General features: G+C 38.1%; 1 protein-coding gene across 2 annotated transcripts in view; it reads left to right on the top strand.

The window, feature by feature from the left end:
- ROCK1 (Rho associated coiled-coil containing protein kinase 1) overlaps nucleotides 1-12,982 on the top strand; it is a 178,305-nt gene extending 165,323 nt beyond the window's left edge. Inside the window, exons 28-33 of one of the 2 annotated variants that reach the window (XM_030810668.1) lie at nucleotides 2,977-3,047; nucleotides 3,255-3,343; nucleotides 7,719-7,797; nucleotides 7,920-8,181; nucleotides 9,172-9,379; nucleotides 11,517-12,982. In XM_030810668.1, the coding sequence (XP_030666528.1) occupies nucleotides 2,977-3,047; nucleotides 3,255-3,343; nucleotides 7,719-7,797; nucleotides 7,920-8,181; nucleotides 9,172-9,379; nucleotides 11,517-11,520 (713 nt within the window). In that variant the 3' untranslated portion in view covers nucleotides 11,521-12,982. Of the gene's footprint in view, nucleotides 1-2,476; nucleotides 2,526-2,976; nucleotides 3,048-3,254; nucleotides 3,344-7,718; nucleotides 7,798-7,919; nucleotides 8,182-9,171; nucleotides 9,380-11,516 lie in introns of those variants that run through there. The other variant, XR_004029649.1, reaches the window with a different exon arrangement.
- The last annotated feature ends 14,604 nt before the right edge of the window (nucleotides 12,983-27,586 follow it).

The following is a 27,586-nucleotide window of genomic DNA, read 5'->3' on the forward strand; positions in this document are numbered from 1 at the left end:
AAACTTAGAGCCAACTTGTTTTTGTAGATATGTAGAATATTATTAAGGATAATCCAGACTTAGAGGTTCTCTTGGTGGGAGTTTTATTTAGTTATCTGGAGAAGCTGTTTTCTGTGCTTGTGATATAAAAGATGGAATTTACAGCGTTATACCCCCAGATCACCACTTAAGTTACAGGTAGTCCCGATTTTAGAGAAGGTCTTTATATATTTTAAAAACTGGTAAGTATATTATCTTGCAACTATGGTAGGAGTAAGGAAAGGAAACGCAGGAGAAGCTAGTATGTATTTTTTTATCTGTTATTATTGACCTTAGTTCAGTTGCTTCTCTGAGGGAATTCACCAGATGGAAAAACTAAAATTTTCTCCTATGACATTGTTGTAAATTGGCAAAAACCTTCACATATTCTTGACACCTTTATTTGCATTCCAGATTTCTTCATTTAATTTATTTTCTCCTTGCCCCTCTTCATTTAATTTAAATATGAGCAAATGTAGAATTCTGGCTTATTTGACTCATAAGATTCCCTTGATATGTAAAATTTCTAAGGAACACTGAAATGACAGATAAAGCCATACCATATAACAACTTATTGAAGATATATTAAAGAAAATTGGCAGGTTAACCCACATCTAGAGCCAGAAAGCATAAATATTTTTGACATTGATTGTCACAAAGAAATAATGTGAAAGTGTAGGGTATTTTGGCATACACAATTTTGTGTAAATGTCAAGAATTCAAAGGCTTTTATATCTTTGTTTTTGGTGAGGAATTACTAATACTAAACAACTTCATATTATCAGATATTAAGACTACTTTTCATTCTCACTAATGTTCATCTTAATGTTTTCCAAACTACACTTTAAAACCAGAGCTGCAACTACCACACAAATGGGAAAATTTCTGGCAATAACTTTTTTGCTTTTATAAGATAAAATATTGGTGAATGATCAATATGTGATCAGCAGTCTTCTGCATGCTATTTAGTACAAAACTGCCCGTTTGGTTTTTAAACTGGAACCACTATTTACAAAGGATGACTTTAGTTGGCTAATTCAGAAAAATGCAGAATTACAAAATAATCAACAACAAAGATATTGTACCAACGAGGTGGTACAATATCTGTCAAGTACCACCTCGTTGTGTCATTTGCCATGGGATATATAAAATCAAGTGTTAAGATATGGTCCTTGCTCTCACAAAACTTACCAAGGAACTACCTAAGCAACAAAATAATTACTTCATGAACTAAATTGCAGCAATTAAAGCTAGGTGCCATGGTACATGCCACTGCTCAGGAAGCTGAGGCTCAGGAGTTCGAGGCCAGCCTGGACAACATAACAAGACTTCATGTCAAAAAAAAAAAAAAAAAAAGGAAGGAAAAAAATGTTGGGAGAAGAGAGGGATCATTTTGAACTAAAGTTATCTCATCATTTCCTCCATTTTAACAATTTATATGAAGAGGAATAACACAAGCAAAGGTGTGGAGACATTAAGTACCTGGTGGGAGTAAGGGAAAAAAATATTTCCCACAATTCAGTCAACTGCAAAGCTTGTTTGGGAACAGAATAGTGTTGTGCTCTAGAAACGTAAGCTCAGAAATTAGACTGCCGGGGTTTGAAACCATAGAGCTTTGATAGATACTGATAGAGTTGCCTTGCCCAAGTCAGTTTACCCTGCTAAGCCTTAGTTTCCTTCTTTTGTTAGTGAAAGATGACAGTAGAACCTATTCCGAATTCCTAGGAATATAATATCCTGTATTCATGGACTTATACATAGGTTAAATATGAGATATTATAAAGCATGTGGCAAATAGTAAATTTATCAATAAATCAATAAATCAGTAAATGTTAACTGTTACTGTAAGACTGAGTTTACAGCTTTTAAATTATACGAAGGGGGACAATATATTCCCTTAGGATTATCATTTGAATGATAGTATAATCTCATATTTTAGTGTCATACTTTGAAATCGGTTATTTTTCTGTTCTTTTGTGTTTCAAATATAAGGTAGATATGGAAAATAGTTAAATTGAATGGATTTTCTTATTTCCAACCTGATCTAAAATAAGCATTTCTAATGGAGTTGTCTTTATCCCCCAGATATTTCTAGTAGACATTAGTTATATTTAAACAATAGTAATAATTATTATAAAATGCCTTGATCAAATAGTCAAGGAATTCCTGGTATGCACGTACTAGTTGAAATAATGGTGGTAGACCAAATGGATTCTGTGTTGTTTTTACTGTTTATCAAATTGTGATGTCACAAACTTAAGAGGCTTTAAAACTCTTTAGTTTGAATAGAATTGTAATTGAACTTAGCACTAGAGTTAAGTGCTCCCCTCAACCAAATTTGGACAATTTTATTGAAATTGTTACAAATTCAAATTGAAGTTGTTTTACCAAAAAGCTTAATCAGAATATTGTACTAAGAAAACAAATAAAATACTTGTCTCTTATTCTTTATATCTAGTTGATTCTGCCTGCATTCCTTATTTATTTATCTTCTATTCTTGTCTTCTGTGAGTAATAGGACACTTCTATACTTTTGCTTGCTCTTTCTTGTGTAAATCATGGCTCTGATTTGTTCCACTTGCTGCATAATTTTTTTCTTTTTTTTGCTGATTATTTTTATATGAATGTTAAATGATAAAGTCTTCTACATCATATCCCATTTAAGCTGCAATCCATTCCAGTCTTGCCTGGCTCTTAAGGGTATTGTTACTTCATACTTTTGTAATTGAGTACTAAATGTTCAATTGTATGGGAAAAGTGGCTTGGAATTTTTTTCTGCAATATTTGTATGGCCATTAAAGTTGATTTGTGTGATTGAAGCATGGAAGAGCAAATTATAGCACTTATTCATTTAGTTGTGTTCAATTGCTTGTTGCTGCATGCTGTCAGACAACTTTTAATAGTTTTTCTTTTGTTACAATTTAAGACTGACTAATATATATATTCTTTTTCTCCTAGAGTCAAGAATTGAAGGTTGGCTTTCAGTACCAAATAGAGGAAATATCAAACGATATGGCTGGAAGAAACAGGTACCATATACCTAATTATTTTCTAACTGGCATTTTGTTCTATATTTTACTTTGGAGCATAGAACTTATATTAGCTACTTTTTTTTACTAGCATTGATTTTACATTAATACAATATAATCTAGATATTAGTGGCAAATATTATGCTTATCACTTTAAACCAAGTTAATGTTGCTCTTGTAACTCTTCCCCCTTTTTTCTTATTTCAGTATGTTGTGGTAAGCAGCAAAAAAATTTTGTTCTATAATGATGAACAAGATAAGGAGCAATCCAATCCATCTATGGTATTGGACATAGAGTAAGTTGCCTTTGATTGAATTTTAAAGGGGTTGAGAGCTAACTTTTGATAATTATTTTTAGACTTAAAATTTATTTTATATTTTGTGTTACTTCAACACTGTTACCTACTTTTCTGTTTTTCTTAAGCATAAATGTTGACATTATATTAAATCTTCAGCAAAATGTGAGAAGGAAAAATGTATATACTTATTTCATGTATTTGGAAGACAAATTTTTTATTTCAAGTATTTAGTAGTTTGAGTTCAGAGAGCACTTCAAAAAGTATAGTCAGCTGTGTATCAGTGGGTTCCATATCCACAACTGTGGATAGAAAATATTTGAAAGAGAGCCAGGTGCAGTGGCTCACACCTGTAACCCCAGCATTTGGACGCTGGAGGCAGGTGGATCACCTGAGGTCAGGAATTCAAGACCAGCCTGGCCAACATGGTGAAACCCCATCTCTACTAAAAATACAAAAATTAGCTGGGCATGGTGGCAGGCGCCTGTAGTCCCAGCTACTCAGAAGGCTGAGGCAGGAGAATCGCTTGAACCTGGGAGGCAGAGGTTGCAGTGAGCCGAGATTGCGCCACTGCACTCCAGCCTGGGCCACAAGAGCGAAACTCTGTCTCAAAAAAAAAAAAAAAAAAAAAAAAAAAAATATATATATATATATATATATATATATATTTATATATATATATTTATATATATTTATATATATATTTATATATATATATTTATATATTTATATATTCATATTTGAAGGAAAATTTACAATAACATAACAAAAATACAAATTTCTAAAAAAATACAGTATAACAACTGTTTACATCGCATTTACACTGTATTATGTCTTATGAGTAATACAGAGATGATTTTAAAGCATACAGGAGATGTGCCTAGGTTATATGCAAATACTACACCATTTTATATAAGAGCCTTGAGCATACTTGGACTTTGATATTTTTGAGTTCCTGGAATCAATTCCCTGTGGATGTAAAAGAACAACTGTGTAGGATTCTTTGGTCATTATGAAGGGGAAATATAAATATATCTGTTCTTTTGTAGTGATAGGTCAAAGAGGCCTATAATATAGTATTTTTTCTTGTATTCATTCTAAAATCTTTTCTTAAGTATTTCTGCTTATATTATCATAGATTATGTAGTATGTATAAAGATGAGTAAATTCCATCATTAAGGAGCTTACCGACTAGTAGGAGAAAAGGCAAAACATGTGCAACAAAATATATATTCAAAGTCAAGTCTGGTAACTGCTTTTTAAAAGAAATATATATATAAAATAAAGTATTGTCATCCCTTTGGAATTAAGTATTTGTGGAGCTGGTTATAGTTAGAATGTAAAAAGAATTAAGCAAGTTCTAGAGAATACTCATATTTTATTTTCTATTTTTTTAATAAACAGCTTTAGTTGTCAAAATTTAAATTATCAGCTTAAGTGAAATAATACATAAACACTAGTATGAAAGATACTATCTTTCAACTGAGTTAAATACTTTTTAGATTGATGAGAGATTTCTTTCCTCTCTTTATTAAGGTATAATTTCCCACAATAAAGTTCATGGATCTTAAGTGTTCTCTTCAGTAACTTTTTACAGTTGTAAACACTCATATAATCACCACTCAATACAAGATTTAAAAATAATCGTATTTCTTTAGAAAACTCACTTGTGGCTGGGCATAGTGGCTTATGCCTCTAATCCCAGCACTTTGGGAGACCAAGGTGGGCGGTTGGCCTCAGTTCAATTTGAGACCAGCCTGGGCGACATAGCGAGACCCTGTCTCTGAAAAAAAGAATTTTTTAAAAAAATTTATAAAGAAACCTCACTTGGGCCAGGTGTGGTGGCTCACGCCTGTAATCCCAGCACTTTGGGAGGCCGAGGTGGGAGGATCACGAGGTCAGGAGTTCATTCGAGACCAGTCTGGCCAACATGGTGAAACCTTGTCTCTACTAAAAATACAAAAAATCAGCTGGGCGTGGTGGCAGGTGTCTGTAATCCCAGCTACTCGGGAGGCTGAGGCAGGAGAATTGCTTGAACCTGGGAGGCGGAGGTTGCAGTGAGCCAAGATTGTGCCACTGCACTCCAGCCCAGGTGACAGCCAGACTCCATCTCAAAAAAGAAAAAAAAGAAAAAGAAAGCTCACTCGTGCCTCTTCCCATGATCTGATTTCTGTTGCCAAGATTAGTTTTGCCGGTTCTAGAACTTCATATAAATGGAATTAAACAGTAATGTACACTTTTGTGCCTAGCATCTTTCACTCAGCCTGCACCTGTGGTGGTGTATGTATTGATTGTTCTTTGTATTGCTGAATAGTATAACATTGCGTGAATTTGTTTATCCATTTTTGTGTTGATTGACATTTGGGTTGCTTCCAATTTGGGGCTATCGTAAATAAGACTTATGAGCATTCCTTTTTTTAACTTATGTTTTCATTTCTCATGGGTAAATACCTAGGAGTGGAATCCTGGGTTATAAAGTAGATCTGTGTTTAACTTTTTAAAAATCTACCAAACAATTCTCAAAAATTATTATGTCACACTATTTTATATTCACCAACAGTATGAGTTCAGTTGCTCCACATCCTCACCAACATTTGGTGATATCAACCTTTGATTTTAGCTTTTCTAGTGCATGTTAAATGCTATCTCATTGTTATTTTAATTTGCATTCTCCTCATAACTAATAATACCAAGAATCTTTCATGTCATTATTAGCCTTTGTGTATCTTTTCTTAAGTTTTTTCAAGTGTTCTGCCCATTTTTAAATTGGGTTGCTTATGTTTTTAAGATTGGTTTTTAAGAGTTCTATATATATTCTGAATAAGAATCCTATGTTAGAAATATGTAATGCAAATATTTCCCAATCTGTTGCTTACCTGTTGATTTTGTTAATGGTGTCTTTTAATGAGGATCAGTGTACCAGTTTTTAAAATGTTTTCTGCCTTTTGTGGTCTGTGTTTGGTAAGAAGTAGTTGTGTAGGTCAGGTTGGTTTTTTTCCCCCCCCATAGGTATCTGGTTGTTCCAACAGTATTTGTTTTTATATGTTGACCTTGAATCATTTAATCTTGCTTTGCACTTAACAGTTTCATAGGGTTGTGGGGTTTTGGGATCAATTCCACAGGGCTTTTCTACACACAGTCGGCCCTCTGTATCCATGGGTTCTGCATCTGTATATTCATCCAACCATGGATTGAAAATGTAGTTAGGCCTACTGTGGTTGTGTCTGTACTTAATATGTACAGATTTGTTTTCTTGTCATTATTCTCTAAACAATATAATATAATAACAATTTCCATTTACATTGTATTAGGTATTATCTACAATTTTAAATATACAGGAAGGTGTACTTAGGTTATATACAAATACTACACCATTTCTTATCTTTTCTTTTTTCCTGTCTCTTCCCTCCTTCCCTCTCTTTCTCTCTCTTTCTCTCTCTTTCACTCTCTCTCTTCAAAGTCCTCCGGGGTCCAGGGACCAATCTGCCACAGATACCACGAGACAACTGCATAGAATCATGTCATCGCCAAATAAAGAGTTTTACTTCTTTCTTCCCAATCTGTATGCCTTTCTCACGTGTATAGATTTGTATGACCACCACCACACTCAAAATACAGAACAATTTCATCACAAGCGTCCCTGTGCTACTCCTTTTGTAGTCAAAAGGCAGCTTCCTTCCTCCACCTCTCCCTAATCCATAGCAACATTAATCTGTTCTCCATCTCCATAATTTTGTCTCTTCAAGAGTGTTATATGAATGGAATCAAATAATGTGTAGTCTTTTCTGATCAGCTTTTTTTCCCATTCAGTATAATTCCCTTAAGATCAATCCAAGTATAATTTGTTTTTTTCTTGTTGAGTAGTATTCCATAGTATAGATATATCACAGTTTGCTTACCCATTTATTTGGGTTGTTTCTAGGTTTTTGTTATTATGAATAAAGCTCCTGTGAACATCTATGTGCAGGTTTTTTTAAATAGATATAAAATGTTATATGAATTTTTGTTTCTTGAAATTAAAGGCCCAACAGTGCAATTTGCTGGGTTATATGGTAAGCATATGTTTAGTTTTCTAAGAAATTGCCATACTCTTTTTCCAGAGTGGCTCTGTAATTTTACGTTTCCATCAGCAGTATATGAGTGATTTACTCTCTCTGCATTCTCACCAGCATTTGGTGTTACTACTGTTTTTATTTTTTTTTAACTCTGATAGATGTGTAGTGACACTCATTGTGGTTTTAATTTGCATTTCTCTAATGACTGATGATGTTGAATATCTTTTTATGTGCTTATTTACCACCTGTATGTCCTCTTTAGTGAAATATCTTACAATAAATGAGTTTTTGTAAATGGCCTATATTTATTTTCATTTTAGTAAACTGTTTCACGTTAGACCTGTAACCCAAGGAGATGTGTATAGAGCTGAAACTGAAGAAATTCCTAAAATATTCCAGGTAAAAATCTGAAGTTATAATTTTAAAGAATCTAAGTCCTAAGCATTTTTGTGAAGTAAATGTAAAATATACCAATGCTTAAGATTTTTAAAATCTTTTCTTTTCACCATTCCTGAATGTAGATACTATATGCAAATGAAGGTGAATGTAGAAAAGATGTAGAGATGGAACCAGTACAACAAGCTGAAAAAACTAATTTCCAAAATCACAAAGGCCATGAGTTTATTCCTACACTCTACCACTTTCCTGCCAATTGTGATGCCTGTGCCAAACCTCTCTGGCATGTTTTTAAACCACCCCCTGCCCTGGAGTGTCGAAGATGCCATGTTAAGTGCCACAGAGATCACTTAGATAAGAAAGAGGACTTAATTTGTCCATGTAAAGGTAAGGCATGGTAATTATTGTTACAACTTATAACAAATTTAGTTTTAAGTCTCAATGAACTAACTTAGGTGTAGTGATTTCTATACCAAGTTGAAAAGAGATTATAAAAAGTAATATTTTGACACTGGTTGGGCAATGTGCAGCTATTTATAGATTTAGCTTTTAAAAATGTTTTTATTTATTTTTATTGATTGATTGATTGAGATGGATTCTCACTCTGTCTCGCCCAGGCTGGAGTGCAGTGGCGTGATCTCAGCTCACTGCAGCCTCTGCCTCCCAGGTTCAAGTGATTCTCCTATCTCAGCCTCCTGAGTAGCTGGGACTGTAGGCGTGTGCCACCACACCCGGCTAATTTTGTATTTTTAGTAGAGATGGAGTTTCACCATGTTGTCCAGGCTGGTTTCGAACTCCTGACATCAGGTGATCCACCCACCTCGGCCTCCCAAAGTGCTGGGATTACAGGTGTGAGCCATTGCACACCCGGCCAACAGTGTTTTTAAAGAGAATCACCCCCTTGTAAACAAACAAAAACAAACATGCCGCTAAGAAATTATTCCAAGTTGGAGAGAAGAGCAACAAGTGAGTTCCACTTTATTCCTCCCTTGAGTTTTTCCTCTTCTTTTTGTCTGGCATTCACTGCCTGGATCAGCATGCACGCTGTATCATAGACAGAATATCTTCTAGTTTTGCAGAGGTAGCTTGAGGGAAAGAATACAGACCATAGCTATTTTCAGATAAGAAACCTAGGTTCTTTAAGTACATTTATTTGTTTTACATTTTGTTTATATTTCTGATTTTACTTTATTAATTTGACTAATTTTTTTTTTAATTTCAGCCTTATTTAACTTGAGAATGAGATATTGTTCATGCTTAATTGAGCATATTAAAACTTTTAAAACCTTAAGAACTTGAAAAGCTATGCATTTGATAGGTTGGATTTTAAAAAACTATATGGCTTTAATTATGCTTTTTTTTTCCTCCTTAACATAGTAAGTTATGATGTAACATCAGCAAGAGATATGCTGCTGTTAGCATGTTCTCAGGATGAACAAAAAAAATGGGTAAATCATTTAGTAAAGAAAATCCCTAAGAATCCACCATCTGGTTTTGTTCGTGCTTCCCCTCGAACGCTTTCTACAAGATCCACTGCAAATCAGTCTTTCCGGAAAGTGGTCAAAAATACATCTGGAAAAACTAGGTAAGGATTTGAAATGCTAACATTTTTAATAATGTGAAAATGATTGGATAACATCTATTAAAATCAGAAATCTAATTGTGCTTTTCATCACAGAGGGCATCATTTTTAGGTCTTTGTATGTGAATTGCAGTGACTTTATAAATTAGTTTAACTTATTCTTGTTAGAGTTTAATAATAATACATGTAATATTTATTTAGTTCTGTGTATAATTTTATTGTCATAAGTTGCTGTACATGGCATAGTTCTAGCCCTTAATGCTTTAACTAACTTGTTAATTTTTTAATGCAGAAATTCATATAAAACTTTTAATCATCTTTTCTATTTTTTAACTGTGTTGGCATAGTTTTTTCTACAAAAACCAAAATTGTTTTTCCCTTTTTTGTTAACTTCCCATACTATCCCAACATACAAAATTATTTGGTATTATCAGTGACTATGTTTTTTTAATTATTATACTTTAAGTTCTGGGATATATGTGCAGAACATGCAGGTTTGTTACATAGGTATACACGTGCCATGGTGGTTTGCTGCACCCATCAACCCATCATCTACATTAGGTATTTCTCCTAATGCTATCCCTCCCCTAGCCCCCCACCCACCGGCAGGCCCTGGTGTGTGACGTTCCCCTCCCTGTGTCCATGTTTTCTCATTGTTCAACTCCCACTTATGAGTGAGAACCTGCGGTGTTTGGTTTTCTATTCCTGTGTTAGTTTGCTGAGAATGATGGTTTCCAGCTTCATCCATGTCCCTTCAAAGGACATGAACTTATCCCCGACTTTTTTTTGTTTTTTGAGACAGAGTCTCACTCTGTCACCCAGGCTGGAGTGCAGTGGCGGCGCTATCTCAGCTCACTGCAACCTTCACCTCCCAAGTTCAAGCAATTCTCCAGCCTCAGCCTCCCAAGTAGCAGGGATTACAGACGCATGCCACCACGCCTGGCTAATTTTTGTATTTTTAGTAGAGAGAGGGTTTCATCATTTTGGCCAGGCTGGTCTCAAACTCCTGACCTCAAGTAATCTGCCTGCCCCAGCCTCCCAAAGTGCTGGAATTACAGGCGTGAGCCACCATGCCTGGCTGTTTAACTATTTTTGATGGACTTTTTTCCAAAAATATCTTTTATGCCATGATAAACAATTATAAGGCATAACCATTCATTCATTCATTTTGAGACAGAGTCTCACTCTGTCACCCAGGCCAGAGTGCAGTGGTGCAATCTCAGCTCACTGCAACCTCTGCCTTCCAGGTTCAAGCTATTCTCCCACCTCAGCCTCTGAGTAGCTGGGATTACAGGCACACGCCACCACGCCCTGCTAATTTTTGTATTTTTAGTAGAGATGGAGTTTCAACATGTTGGCCAGGCTGGTCTTGAACTCCTGACCTCAGGTGATGCACCTTCCTGGGCCTCCCAAAGTGCTGGGATTACAGGCATGAGCCACCGCACCTGGCAGTTAACTCTTTCTTGGAGAGAAATTATGAAATCTCATCTCATTAAGTTCTCATTTTACACATTAGTAAATAAGGCTCAGAGAAATTAAGCAGTTTGCTCAATCACACAGCCAATGGATTGGAAACCATTTCTGTCCAATTCCAAAGCTTCTATTCTACCACATACCACCTTCCCTAGAGTGTACTCCCTAGATTAATAGGGCCACTCGAATCTAGAAGCTGAGACCTAACACTGATTTGCCTCGCTGCCATTGTCACCCACATCTTCCAAGCAGGCTTAAAGCCATCTTGAATTCATCCCTTTTGTTCATTCTCTATTGTCAGTAACCAGGCCTAATTCTTTGAAATGACTTATATCCTTTTCTTTCTCAGCCACCATACTGTGCCAGGTATTATCACCTCACTGCTAACTTAATTCTGTAGAATGCTATGTCAGCCTTCTCCTGAGCATAGGGTGTAAACTGGATTTAAAATGATTTGAAATGGGATGATAGCTGAGTAAGAAAATGTGTAGAAACAAAGAGGAGAGAATACTAAGTATATTTTTCCTAATCCTTGTTTCCCAAATTTTGTGTAATTGTTAATTATTGTATGTAAAGATAATGTATATTTACCTTTCCTCCTAATGTTTGTTGCTTGTATTTTTAAACTGAGTACATTTCTTAAATTAGTTTTTCCCCCCCCCAACAGTTAACCATGTGACTGAGTGCCTTGTGGAATCGTATGGGATGCTACCTGATAAACCAGGCTTCTTTAACCATGCAGAGCAGACAGGCTGTTTCTTTGACACAAATATCACAGGCTTCAGGGTTAAGATTGCTGTTATTCTGTCCTTGCTTTGGCACAACACACTGAGGGTTTTTTTTATCGCGGGTTTGCCTACAGGTAGATTAGATTAATTATTACTATGTAATGCAAGTACAGTTGGGGGAAAGCTTAGGTAGATATATTTTTTTTAAAAGGTGCTGCCTTTTTGGATTTATAAGAAAATGCCTGTCAGTCGTGATAGAACAGAGTTTTCCTCATATGAGTAAGAGGAAGGGACTTTCACTTTCAAGTGGAACGGCCATCACTATCAAGATCAGCTCATGGAAGGAGTAAAGAAAATATCTCAAAATGAGACAAACTGAAGTTTTTTTTTTTTTTTTTTTAATGACTTAAGTTTTTGTGCTCTTGCAAGACTATACAAAACTATTTTAAGAAAGCAGTGATATCACTTGAACTTCAGTGCCCTCACTGTAGAATTTAAAAGCCTTACTGTTGATTGCCCATGGTGGACTTGATGGAGAAATTAAATATCTTTCATTATGCTTTACAAAATACTGTATATGTTTCAGCAAGTTTGGGGAATGGGAGAGGACAAAAAAAATTACATTTAATCTATGCATTTTTGCCAAGCCATATCGAGTTATTTTACTACTAGAGACATTAGGAAACTAACTGTACAAAAGAACCAAGTTTAAAAGCATTTTGTGGGGTACATCATTTCTATAATTGTATAATGTATTTCTTTGTGGTTTTAAATGATAAAGACATTAAGTTAACAAACATATAAGAAATGTATGCACTGTTTGAAATGTAAATTATTCTTAGAACACTTTCAATGGGGGTTGCATTGTCCTTTTAGTGCCTTAATTTGAGATAATTATTTTACTGCCATGAGTAAGTATAGAAATTTCAAAAAATGTATTTTCAAAAAATTATGTGTGTCAGTGAGTTTTTCATTGATAATTGGTTTAATTTAAAATATTTAGAGGTTTGTTGGACTTTCATAAATTGAGTACAATCTTTGCATCAAACTACCTGCTACAATAATGACTTTATAAAACTCTGCAAAAAATGTAGAAGGTTGCACCAATATAAAAAGGAAATATGGCAATACATCCATGATGTTTTCCAGTTAACATAGGAATTACCAGATAAATACTGTTAAACTCTTGTCCAGTAACAAGAGTTGATTCATATGGACAGTATGATTTATTGTTTATTTTTTTAACCAAATACCTCCTCAGTAATTTATAATGGCTTTGCAGTAATGTGTATCAGATAAGAAGCACTGGAAAACTGATCGTCTCTAGGATGATATGCATGTTTCAAGTGGTATTGAAAGCCGCACTGATGGATATGTAATAATAAACATATCTGTTATTAATATACTAATGACTCTGTGCTCATTTAATGAGAAATAAAAGTAATTTATGGATGGATATCTTTAATTTTGACTGCAATGTGTTTTCTCATGGCTGAAATGAATGGAAAACATACTGCAAATTAGTCTCTGATTGTATATAAATGTTTGTGAAATTCCATGGTTAGATTAAAGTATATTTTTAAAAGATAAAACGTGGTCTTGGGCTCTAAAACAAGAGTGGGAATAGTTCACATGAAAAGCTGGCTAAAGTGTGTTGGAAAACAATCCTCCATGGGTCTCTTGCATTTCTGCACATCAGGGAAGCAGAGGCTCTGACAACCTTTCTTTTGACTATCTTTTCCAAGGATATTTATGTAGTGAACAGCCTTGGAAGATAGAGTGTCTCCCTTGAGAAGATGTCGGGTTCTTTTACTGTCCAGTATAATAAAGATAACGTCTCCCACCTATGATGCAAACCCACTGTGTGCTCAGCACCCACCTGGGCCACTCTGCATTGCCCACATGGGACTTGGAGGGCAAAGGGAACTGATGGAACATGAAACTCATGCTGCTTTTGCTGTGCTGTGAATGAAGTCATCCGACTCTGACCCAGGGGTCTCATCTCTTTTGTCAGGATCCATGAAACTGTGACTGGCAGCAGGCAAATAGGATAAAATCTCAGCACAGTTCCTGACAGTGTCCTTACTACCTTCACAGACTCATCACCATTACCTAATATTTTAAGGTCCAGTTGTAGAGAACACAGTTAATTCTAATTAGTTTAAGCAAGAGACTTTTTAAATGACATACTAATCTGAACTTAGAATTGTTGAGAACTGAGAGAGCTTTGAGGAATCACTCCTAATGCCACATTACAGAACCAGGTCAACCAGGAGAGCTGCTTCCTCTTCTAAGTTCAGGAAACCACTCACTCCCAAGTATACCAATATTGAGAGGGTCCAGATAGTGCCATAATCAGGAATCCACACTACCACTGCTGGTTCTCTGCAACACTTGTCAGGCTTGATACAATCTACCTCCAGTTAGATGTTTTGTACCATTCCTCTTGCCACTTAAGAACCTCATGTCTGCACACTGCCTCAGAAAAGGCACTTCCATGACCCTGCTTGCTGGCATTTAGCACAGCCTGCATCTCACGCCTGCCTTCTCTAGGTGCATCTGCTTGGCCAAAATTAAATCACATCCAGACCCCTAGCTGCCAGAAGTTCTGAGAAATACAGCTTCTAGCTTTCTCTCTAATTTGTTACAGGAGGACACACTAGGAGTGTGGAATGAAGGTTCAGCATTGAGTTAGCCCATGCACCCACACCTTTAAGCTTCTCTGAGATCAGGGACTCCAGCTTTGGGCTACATAGAAAACATAGCCACTGTCATTATTCACAGGTTCACTCTGATCACATGTCATTTGGGGTTTCAGCTTAAATTAACCTATTCACCCTTCATTTAAAGTAAAAAAAGTAAAAGAACTTAAATGACAAACTCATAGTTACTTGAGTTTGTAATTCATAGTTAACTTTCACAGTTCTACAATCAATCTGGAATTCATTTGTGAGGTAGAGATCAAGAAGTATTTTTTTGGCTTCCTCCTATATGGATATTCAGTTGATACTGCAGTATTCATTGAAAAGACTTCTTTCCTGCATCGTAATTCAGGTGAACAATCCATTGGTGTATTTCTGTATCCTTGCCAATATCATACTTTTAATTACTGTAGCTTTATAATAAGATTTTATATCTGTAGTAGAAGTCCAACTTTGTAATCCCTCCAAATTGGCTTGGCTATTCTTGGCCTTTTGCATTTCCATATAATTTTTTTTTTTTTTTTAAATGAAGTTTCTCTCTTGTTGCCCAGGCTGGAGTGCAGTGGCCCGATCTCAGCTCACTGCAACCTCCGCCTCCCAGGTTCAAGCGATCCTCCTGCCTCAGCCTCCCGAGTAGCTGGGATTATAGGTGCCCACCAACCATACCCAGCTAATTTTTGTATTTTTAGTAGAGACGGGGTTTCACCATGTTGGCCAGCCTGGTCTTGAACTACTGACCTCAGGTGATCCACCCGCCTTGGCCTCCCAAAGTTCTGGGATTACAGGCATGAGCCACCGCGCCTGGCTGCATTCCCATATAAATTTAAAAACAATCTACTGAAAGATGTATAAGACTTCCACCAAGAAAATTGTAAGACATTTGGAGAAGTTTAAAAAGACCTAAATAAACGGAAATTTTTTTTAATAAACAAATGATTTTTAAAGTTGATCATTAGGTTAATAAATAGTCATATAATGACAATCTGATGCGATTATGTTGCCCAGGGTGGTCTCTAACTCCTAGCCTCAAGCAGTTTTACTCTCATTACAGGTGTAGGCCACCGTGCCTGGCCTGACACTTGGAAATCTTTTTTTTTTTTTTTTTTTTTATACTTTAGGTTTTAGGGTACATGTGCACAATGTGCAGGTTTGTTACATATGTATCCATGTGCCATGTTGGTTTGCTGCACCCATTAGCTCGTCATTTAGCATTAGGTATATCTCCTAATGCTGTCCCTCCCCCCTCCCCCCACCCCACAACAGTCCCCGGAGTGTGATGTTCCCCTTGACACTTGGAAATCTTAATCACAATTATTCTTTGTTTTTATAATGTTTACTGTTCAAATCAATTTCTGGTTGGATAGTATGTATATTAAAGCCATGCTCAATGGCCTAGATATATTTACTGCCAAATCTTTTATGCTTTTAGTGTTTTTTCTGGACAAGATCTATGCTTATTGCAATAAATTAAATGCAAAGAATATTCTAGTAGAAAGTCAGTCTGCACTTCCTAAACCCCACCCCACCCCACCAATTCCTTCATAACTGTTATTAACAGTTAGCTGTGTTTTCTAATGGATTATCTCCAAAGTATATGTAACTCAGATTTTTGTGAGGTAGGAAAAGAATAACATTAATTCCACTTTACATATTGAAAGTCTACCATACAAAGAGATTAAATATCTCCTTTCTTTTGCCAAATGTTAATGAATTGTCTTATGAGAATTAAGATATGATACTTTCTCCCAAGCTATCCTGTTTCCCATAAAGTATTTGAGATGTTGGAGATTCAAGGGAAAAATATAAATGCTTAGAAATAAATTGTATAATTCAAAGATTGTGAATAAAGTGACACTTATATGTTAATCCTATAAATTGGTTTCTTGTACCATGTAGGATGGTTTGGCTATTAAATTGAATTAAGTAGTTCATTTGCCTGGATAACTGTGAGTGTAGAATCTAACATTCACTTAGACTAGTTGTTTAAGAAAGTCTACAACTGGCCGGGCGCAGTGGCTCACGCCTGTAATCCCAGCACTTTGGGAGGCCGAGGCGGGCAGATCACCAGGTCAGGAGATTGATACCACCCTGGATAACATGGTGAAACCCCATTTTTACTAAAAATACAAAAACAAAATTAGCCAGGCATGGTGGCAGGCACCTGTAGTCCCAGCTACTCGGGAGGCTGAGGCAGAAGAATGGCGTGAACCCACAAGGCGGAGCTTGCAGTGAGCCGAGATCATGCCACTGCACTCCATCCTGGGCGACAGAGCGAGGCTCCGTCTAAATAAATAAATAAATAAAGTCTACAACCAGATAACGTGGCAGAAATGTAATATGGGCCCAGCTGGGTAAAAGGAAATATTTTGGATCTTCCTTCTACTTAGGCTGAATGGATGTTTCTGGTTTGTTTTGTTTTGTTTTGAGGTGGAGTCTTGCTCTTGTTGCCAGTCTGGAGTGCAGTGGTGCAATCTTGGCTCATTACAACCTCCACCTCCCAGGTTCAAGCAGTTCTCGTGCCTCAGCCTCCCGAGTAGCTGGGATTACAGGCGCCTGCCACTATGCCCAGCTAATTTTTGTATTTTTAGTAGAGATGAGGTTTCACCATGTTGGCCAGGCTGGTCTCGAACTCCTGACCTCGTGATCCACCCACCTCAGCCTCCCAAAGTGCTGAGATTATAGGCTTGAGCCACCGTGCCCAGCCTGAATGGATGTTTCTTAGATTTACTCACTCTTGGCCAAGGTGTCATTAGTTGTGGTTGATGTAAGTTCTGTGCTATGTGCAACACATTTGCTAACTCTGCTCAGGCCTAATTCTCATTCAAAATATGTCAGTTAATCACAAGAGGGGCCATCTAAGAGTAGGCATAAAGAAGGTCAAAACTATAAAAGAAAAAAAAATGTTTCCACTACATTATTACCTCAAGACCTTGAAATTAAGATGTTTCAAGGTTAAAACGTAACTTTCACCTTTACAAAAAGTATCATATTCTCAATTTTACAAGGTATTACCAACTATAGGTATTAATATCCCTACTTTATGATGGGACAATTTTAAATGTTTAGGCCAGGCGCAGTGGCTCACGCCTGTTATCTCAGCACTTTGGGAGGCCAAGGCCAGTGGTCACTTAGGTAGCTCAAGACCAGCTGTGGGTAACATGGCAAAACCCTGTTTCTACCAAAATACAAAAAAGTAGCAAGGTGTGGTGGCATGCACCTGTGGTCTCAGCTACTTGGGAGGCTGAGGTGGGAGGATTGCCGGAGCCCAGAAAGTTGAGGCTGCAGTGAGCTGTGATTGTGCCACTGCACTCCAGCCCGGGTGACAGAGAGAGACTGTCTCAATAAATAAATAAAATATATAATATTCTGTTATAGGGAACACAGGTATAAACCTCAATTTGCTAGATGGAATGTGAAGGTAACTTACAGCTGAAAAAAAAATAGTCATGAATTTGAATCCTGACTTACTGGGCTTTAGTATATTTCGTATATTGTAATCTGTTATTTAGAGGGGAAAACTTTGATTTCACTGTCATGGTATGGAAAAAACGTCTTGGTTTTTTAAACTTTATAGTATGAACTCATCACTCATTTATAGTAGGTGAAATATAGCTGTAAATGAACATTTTATCAAATGCAAAATAACAAATACAATAATAGGTGTCATTTTTTACTGGACTGAAAGCCTCCAGCAGGCTACACTTCGTAAAGGAAACATTAAATGAATTATGAGCTTTATGAACACTATAGATTATTTTTCCTTTATGATAATGTCATTTAACAGGAACTTTATTCACTAAAATTCATCTCTAGGCATTGTTCAGTTGGATATATATAATATGTTGTATGTTGTCATTTCATAATATTCAGAAACTAATATTTGCTATTATAGAAATTTGTCTTATTTTTCCTTTTTACACCATATATACATTACATCCTATGTCAACTACAGCTCACTTCTATGGTTCTGACTATTCAACAAGAATTCCTAGGTCTGTCCTGTGTACCATATTGTTATTCTAATTATCCATATAATTATACTGCATTAAACACTGCGTGAATAGGCTCATTTATTTTACTAAGTTCACTGATAATACTGATATTTTTTAATTCTGCAAAAAATATAAAATGCATTTTTATACCTACTACCCAGACTCAGCAAATATTGTCTTTATATTTCCTTTAAATTGCTTTTTTTAAAGAAATAAAAATTACAGATTTAACCAAAGACTTCTGTGTACCTCCTTTCCCAGTTCTATTCTCTTTCCTTCCCCCTCAAAAGCCATAAATAACTGCTGTTAATTTGATGTGTATTCTCATTCGCATTCCATCCCTTTGCTAAAACCCTTGTGTCTATATAAAGCTGTTTTATATGGCTTCTACATTTATATAAATGGCATTACACTTTTCACATGTAATACTCTATAACTTGGCTTTTTTGGTTTTTGTTTGGTTGTTTTTGATTGTTTGTTTTTGTTTTTGTTTTAAGATAAGGTCTTGCTCTGTCACCCAGGCTGGAGTGCAATGGTGTGATCACAGCTCACTGCAGCCTCGACCTCCTGGGCTCAAGCGATCCTCCCCCAACCTAAGCCTCCCAAGTAGCTAGGACTACAGGCATGCACCACCATGCCCGGCTGATTTTCTTATTTTTTGTAGAGATGGGGTTCCACTGTTGTCCAGGCTGGCCTTGAACTCCTAGGCTCAAGCAATCCTCCCACCTTGGCCTGCCAAAGAGCTGGGATTACATATGTAAGCCACCAAGCCCTGCCTCTATAACTTGTTTATTTCATCAGTATTATTTATACCATTTACAATCCAGAGAGTATTTACATTACATTATAATGTCATATCTATTCCAACCAGGCTTTCAAGAAAGTGCATTTACTGTCATAGAAAAAAAGGGAACATCTTCATGATCGTGCCTTAAATTGTATTTCTCATTAGCTCACTTGTTTAATGAATGTATTACATTAATTCACACTTGCACCACAAATACTCAAAAAGTAGAAACTCTCAACTATTCTCATGTTAATCATATTATTCTTACAAACTATGTGATCAATAACTCCTCTAACTATAAAAGAGGTAGGCCAACGTAGAACAAACATCGTAATTAACAAGGAAACTTCAGAGTCAGAAACAACCAGGATTCCTACTATTATTCAACATTTTTGTGAGATAAATGCAGCAAAACACAAATACGTATTACACATATTGGAAAGAAGCAGCAAACCTGCCATTACTTGCCAATCATGATTGCTTACCAAAACTGTTCCAAGCAACTAACTGAAAAATGATTAGAACTAGCAAGAGACCTTAGTCATATTTAGCCTTCTTATTTGTTTTGTTAGGCTCATATCATATTTTTAAAATATTGTTTAGTTGCTAATTTATCTTTTTTTGAGATGTGTATTAGTCCATTTTCACCCTGTTGATAAAGACATACTTAAGACTGAGCAATTTACAAAAGAAAGACAAATCATTTAATGGACTTACAGTTCCATGTGGCTGGGGAGGCTTCACAATCATGGTGGAGGTTGAAAGGCTTGTCTCACATGGAGGCAGACAAGATAAGAAAGCTTGTGCAGGAAAACTTCCACTTATATAATCATCAGATCCCTTGAGAGTCACTTACCCCCACGAGAACAACACAGGAAAGACGTGCCCCCATGATTCAACTACCTCCCACCAGGTCCTCCCACAATGCCTGGGAATTCAAGATGAGATTTGGGTGGGGACACAGCCAAACTACATCATTCCACCCCTGTCCCCTCCCAAATCTTATGTCTTCGTATGTCAAAACCAATCATGCAGCCGGGTGCAGTGGCTCATGCCTGTAATCCCAGTGCTTTGGGAGGCTGAGGTGGGCGAATCACCTGAGGTCAAGGGTTCAAGACTAGCCTGACCAACATGGTGAAACCCTGTCTCTACTAAATATATAAAAATTAGCCAGGCATGGTGGCAGGCACCCATAATCCCAGATACTTGGGAGGCTGAGGCAGAAGAATCCCTTAAACCTGGGAGGCAGAGGTTGCAGTGAGTTGAGATCATGCCACTGCACTCCAGCCTGGGACTCAGACCAAGACTCCATCTCAAAGAAAGAAAAAAAATTATGCCTTCCCAACGGTCTCCCAAAGTCTTAACTCATTTCAGCATTAACTCAAAAGTCCACAGTCCAGTCTTATCTGAGACAAGGCAAGTCCCTTCCGCCTATGAGCCTGTAAAATCAAAAGCAAGTTAGTTACTTCCTAGATACAGTGGGGATACAGGCATCGGATAAATACAGCCATTCCAAATGGGAGGCACTGGCCAAAACAAAGGGGCTACAGGATCCATGCAAGTCCAAAATACAGTGAGGCAGTCAAATCTTAAAGCTCCAAAATGACCTCTTTTGACTCTATGTCTCACATCCAGGTCACACTGATGGGAGAGGTGGGTTCCCATGGTCTTGCGCAGCTCTGCCCCTGTGACTTTGCAGGGTTCAAACCTCCTTACTGGCTGCTTTCATGGGCTAGTGTTGAGTGTCTGTGGCTTTTCCAGGCACACTGTGCAAGCTGTCAGTGGATCTACCATTCTGGGGTCTGGAGGACGGTGGCCCTAGGCAGTACCCCCATAGGGACTCTGTGTGGAGGCTGCAACCTCACATCCCTTCTGCACTGCCCTGGCAAAGGTTCTCCATGAGGGCCCCACCCCTGAAGCAAACTTCTGCATGGGCATCCAGGCGTTTCCATACGTCTTCTGAAATCTAGGCCAAGGTTCCCAAACCTCAGTTCTTGACTTCTCTGCACCTACAGGCTCAACACCACATGGAAGCTGCCAGGGCTTGGGTTTTCCATTCTCTGAAGCAACAGCCCAAGCTGTCTCTTAGCTCCTTTTAGTCACGGCTGAAGTGGCTGGGATGCAGAGCACCAAGTCTTTAGACTGCACACAGCATGGGAACCCTGCCTGGCCCACAAAACCATTTTATCCTAGGCCTCCGGGTCTGTGATGGGAGGGGCTGCCATGAAGGCCTCTGACATGCCCTGGAGACATTTTTCCCATGGTCCTGGGGATTAACATCTTACTTATGCAAATTTCTGCCGCCAGCTTCAATTTCTCCTCAGAAAATGGGTTTTTCTTTTCTATCACATTGTCAGGTTGCAAATTTTCTGAACTTTTATGCTCTGCTTCCTTTATAAAGCTGAATGCCTTTAACAGCACCCATGTCACCTCTTGAATGCTTTGCTGCTTAGACATTTCTTCCACCAGATACCCTAAATCATCTCTCTGAAGTTCAAAGTTCCATAAATCTCTAAGGCAGGGGCAAAATGCTGCCAGTCTTTTTGCTAAAACATAACAAGAGTCACCTTTGCTCCTGTTCCCAACAAGTTCCTTATCTCCATCTGAGTCCACCTCAGCTTGGACCTTATTGTCCATATCGCTGTCAGCATTTTGGACAACGCCATTAAACAAATCTCTACGAAGTTCCAAACTTTCCCACATTTTCCTGTCTTCTTCTGAGCCCTCCAAACTGTTTCAACTTCTGTCTGTTACTCAGTTCCAAAGTTGCTTCCACATTTTCTGGTATCTTCTCAGCAACACCCCACTTCTGGTACCAATTTACTGTATTAGTCCATTTTCACACTGCTGATAAAGACATACCTGAGACTGGGCAATTTACAAAAGAAAGACATTTAATGGACTTACAGTTCCACGTGGCTGGGGAGGCTTCCCAATCATGGTGGAGGGTGAAAGGCATGTCTCACATGGTGGCAGACAAGATAAAAGAGCTTGTGCAGGGAAACTCCCCCTTCTATAATCATCAGATCCCATGAGAGTCATTCACCACTATGAGAACAGCACAGGAAAGACCTGCCCCCATGATTCAACTACCTCCCACCAGGTCCCTCCCACATGCATGGGAATTCAATATGAGATTTGGGTGGGGACACAGCCAAATCACATCAGATGGGGTCTCACTCTCTTGCCTAGGCTGGAGTGCAGTGGTGCAATCTCGGTTCATTGCAAGCTCTGCCTCCTGGGCTCAAGCGATCCTCCCACCTCAGTCTCCCTAGTAGTTGGGACCACAGGCGCATGCCACCATGCCCAGCTAATTTTTTGTATTTTTGGTAGAGATGGGGTCTTGCCATGTTGCCCAGGCTGGTCTTGAACTCCTGAGATCAAGCAATCTGCCCATCTCAGCCTCCAAAAGTGCTGGGGTTACAAGCAAATAGTTGCTAATTTAAAAACTGGAATACTTCAAATACAAATCTGATTTCCAATAACTGTTTCTTAACAGTAAGTTTGGTAACACAGGGCCAGAGGCCTGCACAGCAGCAATATCCTCTCACTGTTTCCTGAGAGAGGATATGTTTTCTATTTCACCCAGTCCTTACCTGGACCACTTATTTGTGTTATCTCTCTGATGTTTAAGATCACCTGAATTTTCAGTGCTGCCAAAAAAGGTAACAATTGGCAGATGATACATACAAATATAAAACTATATGGCAAACAACTCCAGAAACAAACTTAAACTATAAATGGCACTGAGAAAATACTTGAAACATGAGAGAAAAAGGTTAAAATTCTAAAAATCCTGTAAATCAACGGATTTTTTAAAAGCAACCCTATAGAAAAATGAGCTAAAGGTGATGAACAAGCAATTAATTTTAGAAATGCAAATGATTTAGTGCCGCTTGCTTGGTTAGGTAAAAAATAATAATATACAGGGCCGGGCACGGTGGCTCACACCTGTAATCCCAGCACTTTGGGAGGCTGAGGTGGGCACATCACTTGAGGTCAGGTGTTCGAGACCAGCCTGGCCAACACAGTGAAACTCCATCTCTACTAAAATACAAAAATTACCCATGCATGGTGGTGGGCACCTGTAATCCCAGCTACCTGGGGGGCTGAGGCAGGAGAACTGCTTGAACCTGGGAGGTGGTGGTTGCAGTGAGATGAGATTGTGCCACTACTCCAGCCTGGGTGACAGAGCAAGACTCCATCTTAAAATAATAATAATAATAATATACAAATGGCTAATACTATGGGAACTGCAATTAGAACACCAGCATACCCTTTTTGCCCATTAAATTTATGGGGTTTTTTCATTATAATATCCATTACTTTCAAAAAATGGAAAAATGGTTACTACTGAGGGTAATTTATTTTGGTGGTATTTATCAATATATTAAGTATATATTATGCCTTTGATAGGGAATTTCACTTCTATGACTGATCCCATGGAAATGTTCACACATATGCACCAAGATATATATGCATAAGTTTAGTACAGTGTAAGAATACATTACTGAGCCATTTTTGTCCCTAAAGCATCACATTTGTGTTTTAAGGCCCCTTTGAACACTACTTCCAAACCCGGCTTTTGTTGTTGTTGTTGAGTGGTCTGTGTCTCTAAAGGAGAATTAAGTTGGATGGTATTAACAGGAAAACAAAGAAGGTTGGTGCTGTAAGTGAAGGGCGGTTGGGGGTGGACTAAACTAACCCAAGATGGGGCAGGAAGAGGGGCAGGGTGGAAAGGAACCTATGGAGGGAGAGCCTGAGACACCATGTGGATCTTGGATGGGGATTGTATGGACATAGATGTGTGAGTACATAGGAGAACTGGCCATTAAGAACCCAGGCTCGGCCTGGCACGGGGGCTCATGCCTGTAATCCCAGCACTTTGGGAGGCTGAGGCAGGTGGATCACCTGAGGTCAGGAGTTCGAGACCAGCCTGGCCAACATGGTGAAACCCCGTCTGTACTAAAAATACAAAAATTAGCCAGGCATGGTAGTGGGTGCCTGTAATCCCAGCTACTCAGGAGGCTGAGGCAGGAGAACTGCTTGAACCCAGGAGGTGGTGAGTGGAGATCATGCCACTACACTCCAGCCTGGGTGACAGAGTGAGACTTTGTCTCAAAAAAACAAAAAGAACCCAGGCCCTGGGGAAGTTTTCAATCCAAATGATGTGACAGAGGATTCAGAATATTAGTGACAACCACTATGGGTTAAATTCCAGATCCCTCTCATTTTCCCAGATGGAGATAAGCTCCTGCGTTTCAGCACTATCCAGTGGAGATGGGCAAGGAACCCAAATAATAACTGGTGTTAGAGTGACCATATATATAGTCCAAACTGGAGTACCTTTGAAATAAATGGGGCTAAATATACCAAGAAAATCAGCATAAACTGGGACATATGGTCACCCTTTCTGTAATGGACGTCTTATCTATGTTAGAAAATGAGAACAGGGGAATATATATATGGATGTTATCATGTATAGAAAAATATTTCATTTCTTGTATCTTGAGTGTCATAGAACAATTTATATTATTACCTTCATATAACAAAAATTTATAAACCTAAATATCTTAAATTAGCAAATTAATTACAAAATTCTCTATATTCATGATAAAAAAACTGTAGATGTATATGTACAGACTTGGAAAGATAACAAATATAATACAATTACAAAAGGTTCCCTGTGGTTTTGTTCTATGTCACCTCGGCTACACTGGAACTACACTTTCTAGAATTCCGTGCCCTGTATGCTACTGAGTTAGAGTTGGCAAAAGAAAAATTTACTTGAGATTTGGGGTGGGGAAGGAATATTTCAGACATTACTCTCTGCAAGTCTTCATGGTTAAATAGGTGCCTTATCTACGGTATTACTACTTTTAGGATTCCAGATTAGAAATCCTAGCCAACTGGGTCGGGCGCGGTGGCCCACGCCTGTAATCCCAGCACTTTGGGAGGCCGAGGCTGGCGGATCACAAAGTCAGGAGATCGAGACCATCCTGGTTAACACGGTGAAACCTCGTCTCTACTAAATTAGCCGGGCGCAGTGGTGGGCGCCTGTAGTCCCAGCTACTCGGGGGGCTGAGGCAAGAGAATGGCGTGAACCCGGGAGGCGGAGCTTGCAGTGAGCCGAGATTGCGCCACTGCACTCCAGGCTGGGAGAAAGAGCGAGACCCCGTATCAAAAAAAAAAAAAAAAAAAAGAAATCCTAGCCAACTGGACGGGTGCAGTGACTCATTCATGCCTGTAATCTCAGTACTTTGGGAGGCCAAGGCAGGAGGATCACTTGAGGTCAGGAGTTTGAGACCAGCCTGGCCAACATGGTGAAACCTCGTCTCTACTAAAAATACAAAAATGAGCTCCAGCCTGGACGACAGAGCAAGTCTTCGTCTCAAAAAAAAAAAAGAAAAAAGAAAAAAAAAAAAGAAATCCTAGCCAACTATATTTCAATATTTATGTGATATTTTTCAAGAAGAGTATTTACAAGATTACCAGACATTAATGGTAAAAAACAAACAAACAAAAAATCCCCTCCATCTTTGTGGAATAGTCTCCATTATTGTCTTCAAAGCATTTTCTGTGCAAGCTCCCTCAGAGCTCTTTTTTCTGGGTGTAGCTCCTACTTCAGAACATGGCATACAAAATTCCCCACAATCAGGCCGGGTGCGGTGGCTCACATCTGTGATCCCAGCACTTTGGGAAGCTGAGGCGGGTAGAATACTTGAGGTCAGGAGTTTAAGACCAGCCTGGCCAACCTGACGCGTCCCTGTAATCCCGGCTACTCGGGAGGCTGAGGCAGGAGAATCGCTTGAGCCAAGATCACACCACTGCACTCCAGCCTGGGTGACAGAGTGAGATCCTGTCTCAAGGAAAAAAAAAAAAAAAATCCCCACAATGAGTAATTTGCCCTTTAAAAGCCCCTTGAATAGTAATCTCTATTTTTATAGGCCTCAGATGTATTAATTACATGTCTAATACATTATTTTACCATTTAAAAGGTAATTACAAGAAGATACATGATTACAAAGAGAATTTTTACAGTTGCTTCAGGTGTTACCCTGATGCTGCCTATAGAACATTTTTAACTTCTTTTCCAATTTCTGATGGACTTATAGCCACTTTTTTTTAAAGCCTCAGGTTTCACAGATGCCACCTAATTATCAGCTTCACTTTGAAAGATCATCATTTCATATTACAACTACATTTCACACAAAATCTCCACTTCAGGTCTGAAGTAGCTCCCTGTTAAACTGAACTTCTGCAGATGTGACTCCCTCATGATACTGACACTCTTGCAGGCCATATTTTTCTACTTTTAAGTAATACTGTTGGCATCTAAGCCATTCGTTTTAGAAAAATAATCCTTGTGTGAATCTGTATTAAGACAGTGCCAGCCTCAACCTTAATAATTATAGTGATTATCTCAACTTTATATATGTAGAACAAATCAAGCCTTTATAAATGTGGTTGAGAATTTTTAGGGTCTGCATAACCACCTTAATATAGTTTTGTTTCATCACCATTACAGCATGGGTCTGGAAGGCTAGATTAGGCTGTGGTATCACTCCCTCAAATCTCAGCAGCTTACAAAAACAAAGGTCTATTTCTCCCTCATGCTACATTTCCATTATAGGTCAGCTGCAACTTTGTGTCCTATTCACTCTGGGACCCAGGGTAATGAAGCAGCCTCTCTTTCAAATATTGCCAATCATCATGGCAAAGGATAAAAGGACATGGTGACCCACGAGCTAGTTTTCAGCACTTCCACCCAGATATGGCACCTAGCACTGCCAACTTGCATTTCATGGTCATAGCAAGTCATAGGGCCACGTCTGCCATCAAGGAGGTGAGGATACATAATCCTCCCATATGGAAGTGCAGAAAATACAAGGGAACAATAATGTATTCTGCCAGAATTACTTTCTTTTTCTTTGACTAATAAATCAATGTTTTTATACATGGGCACCAAAAATTAATACCTGTGTTTTGCTGGAAAAAATGTGGTTTGATTTTCCTTCTCTACTTCCTCCCATTTATTTTATTTTCCATTTCATCCTCCAAGCTATATTTCTAAGAGCCGCAGAATTAATTTTAATGCTGGTAGTGATCTTAGAGATAGTCCAACTCAAGTTACTTACTCTTCAAGTAAGGATATCAATACATTGTAAGATGCCCATGTTTTAAACTGTAATTAGCTGGGTTTGCTGGCACACTTCTATAGTCGCTACTCAGGAGGCTGAGGCAGGAATGCTGCTTGAACCCAGGAGTTTGAGTGCAGCCGGGGCATCATCTCTAAATAAATAAAGTTGCAACAGAACAAAACAGACTAAAACCCATATCTCTCAATTTATAATTGAATGCTTCTGCAACATATAGCTTTGTTTCCAAAACTGAGTTATTAAAATGATGTGCCTTTTAATAAATAAGAGTGCATGTTATCATTCAGTACCTAAAACATAATTACAGAAAACATTTAAATATGTGAGGAAAACCATAAAAATAGGACTCATGTTAGAAAATCATTTTTA

The sequence above is a fragment of the Nomascus leucogenys genome, chromosome 4 (genome assembly GCF_006542625.1).
Source record: "Nomascus leucogenys isolate Asia chromosome 4, Asia_NLE_v1, whole genome shotgun sequence".
NCBI classification, from domain to species: Eukaryota; Metazoa; Chordata; class Mammalia; order Primates; family Hylobatidae; genus Nomascus; species Nomascus leucogenys.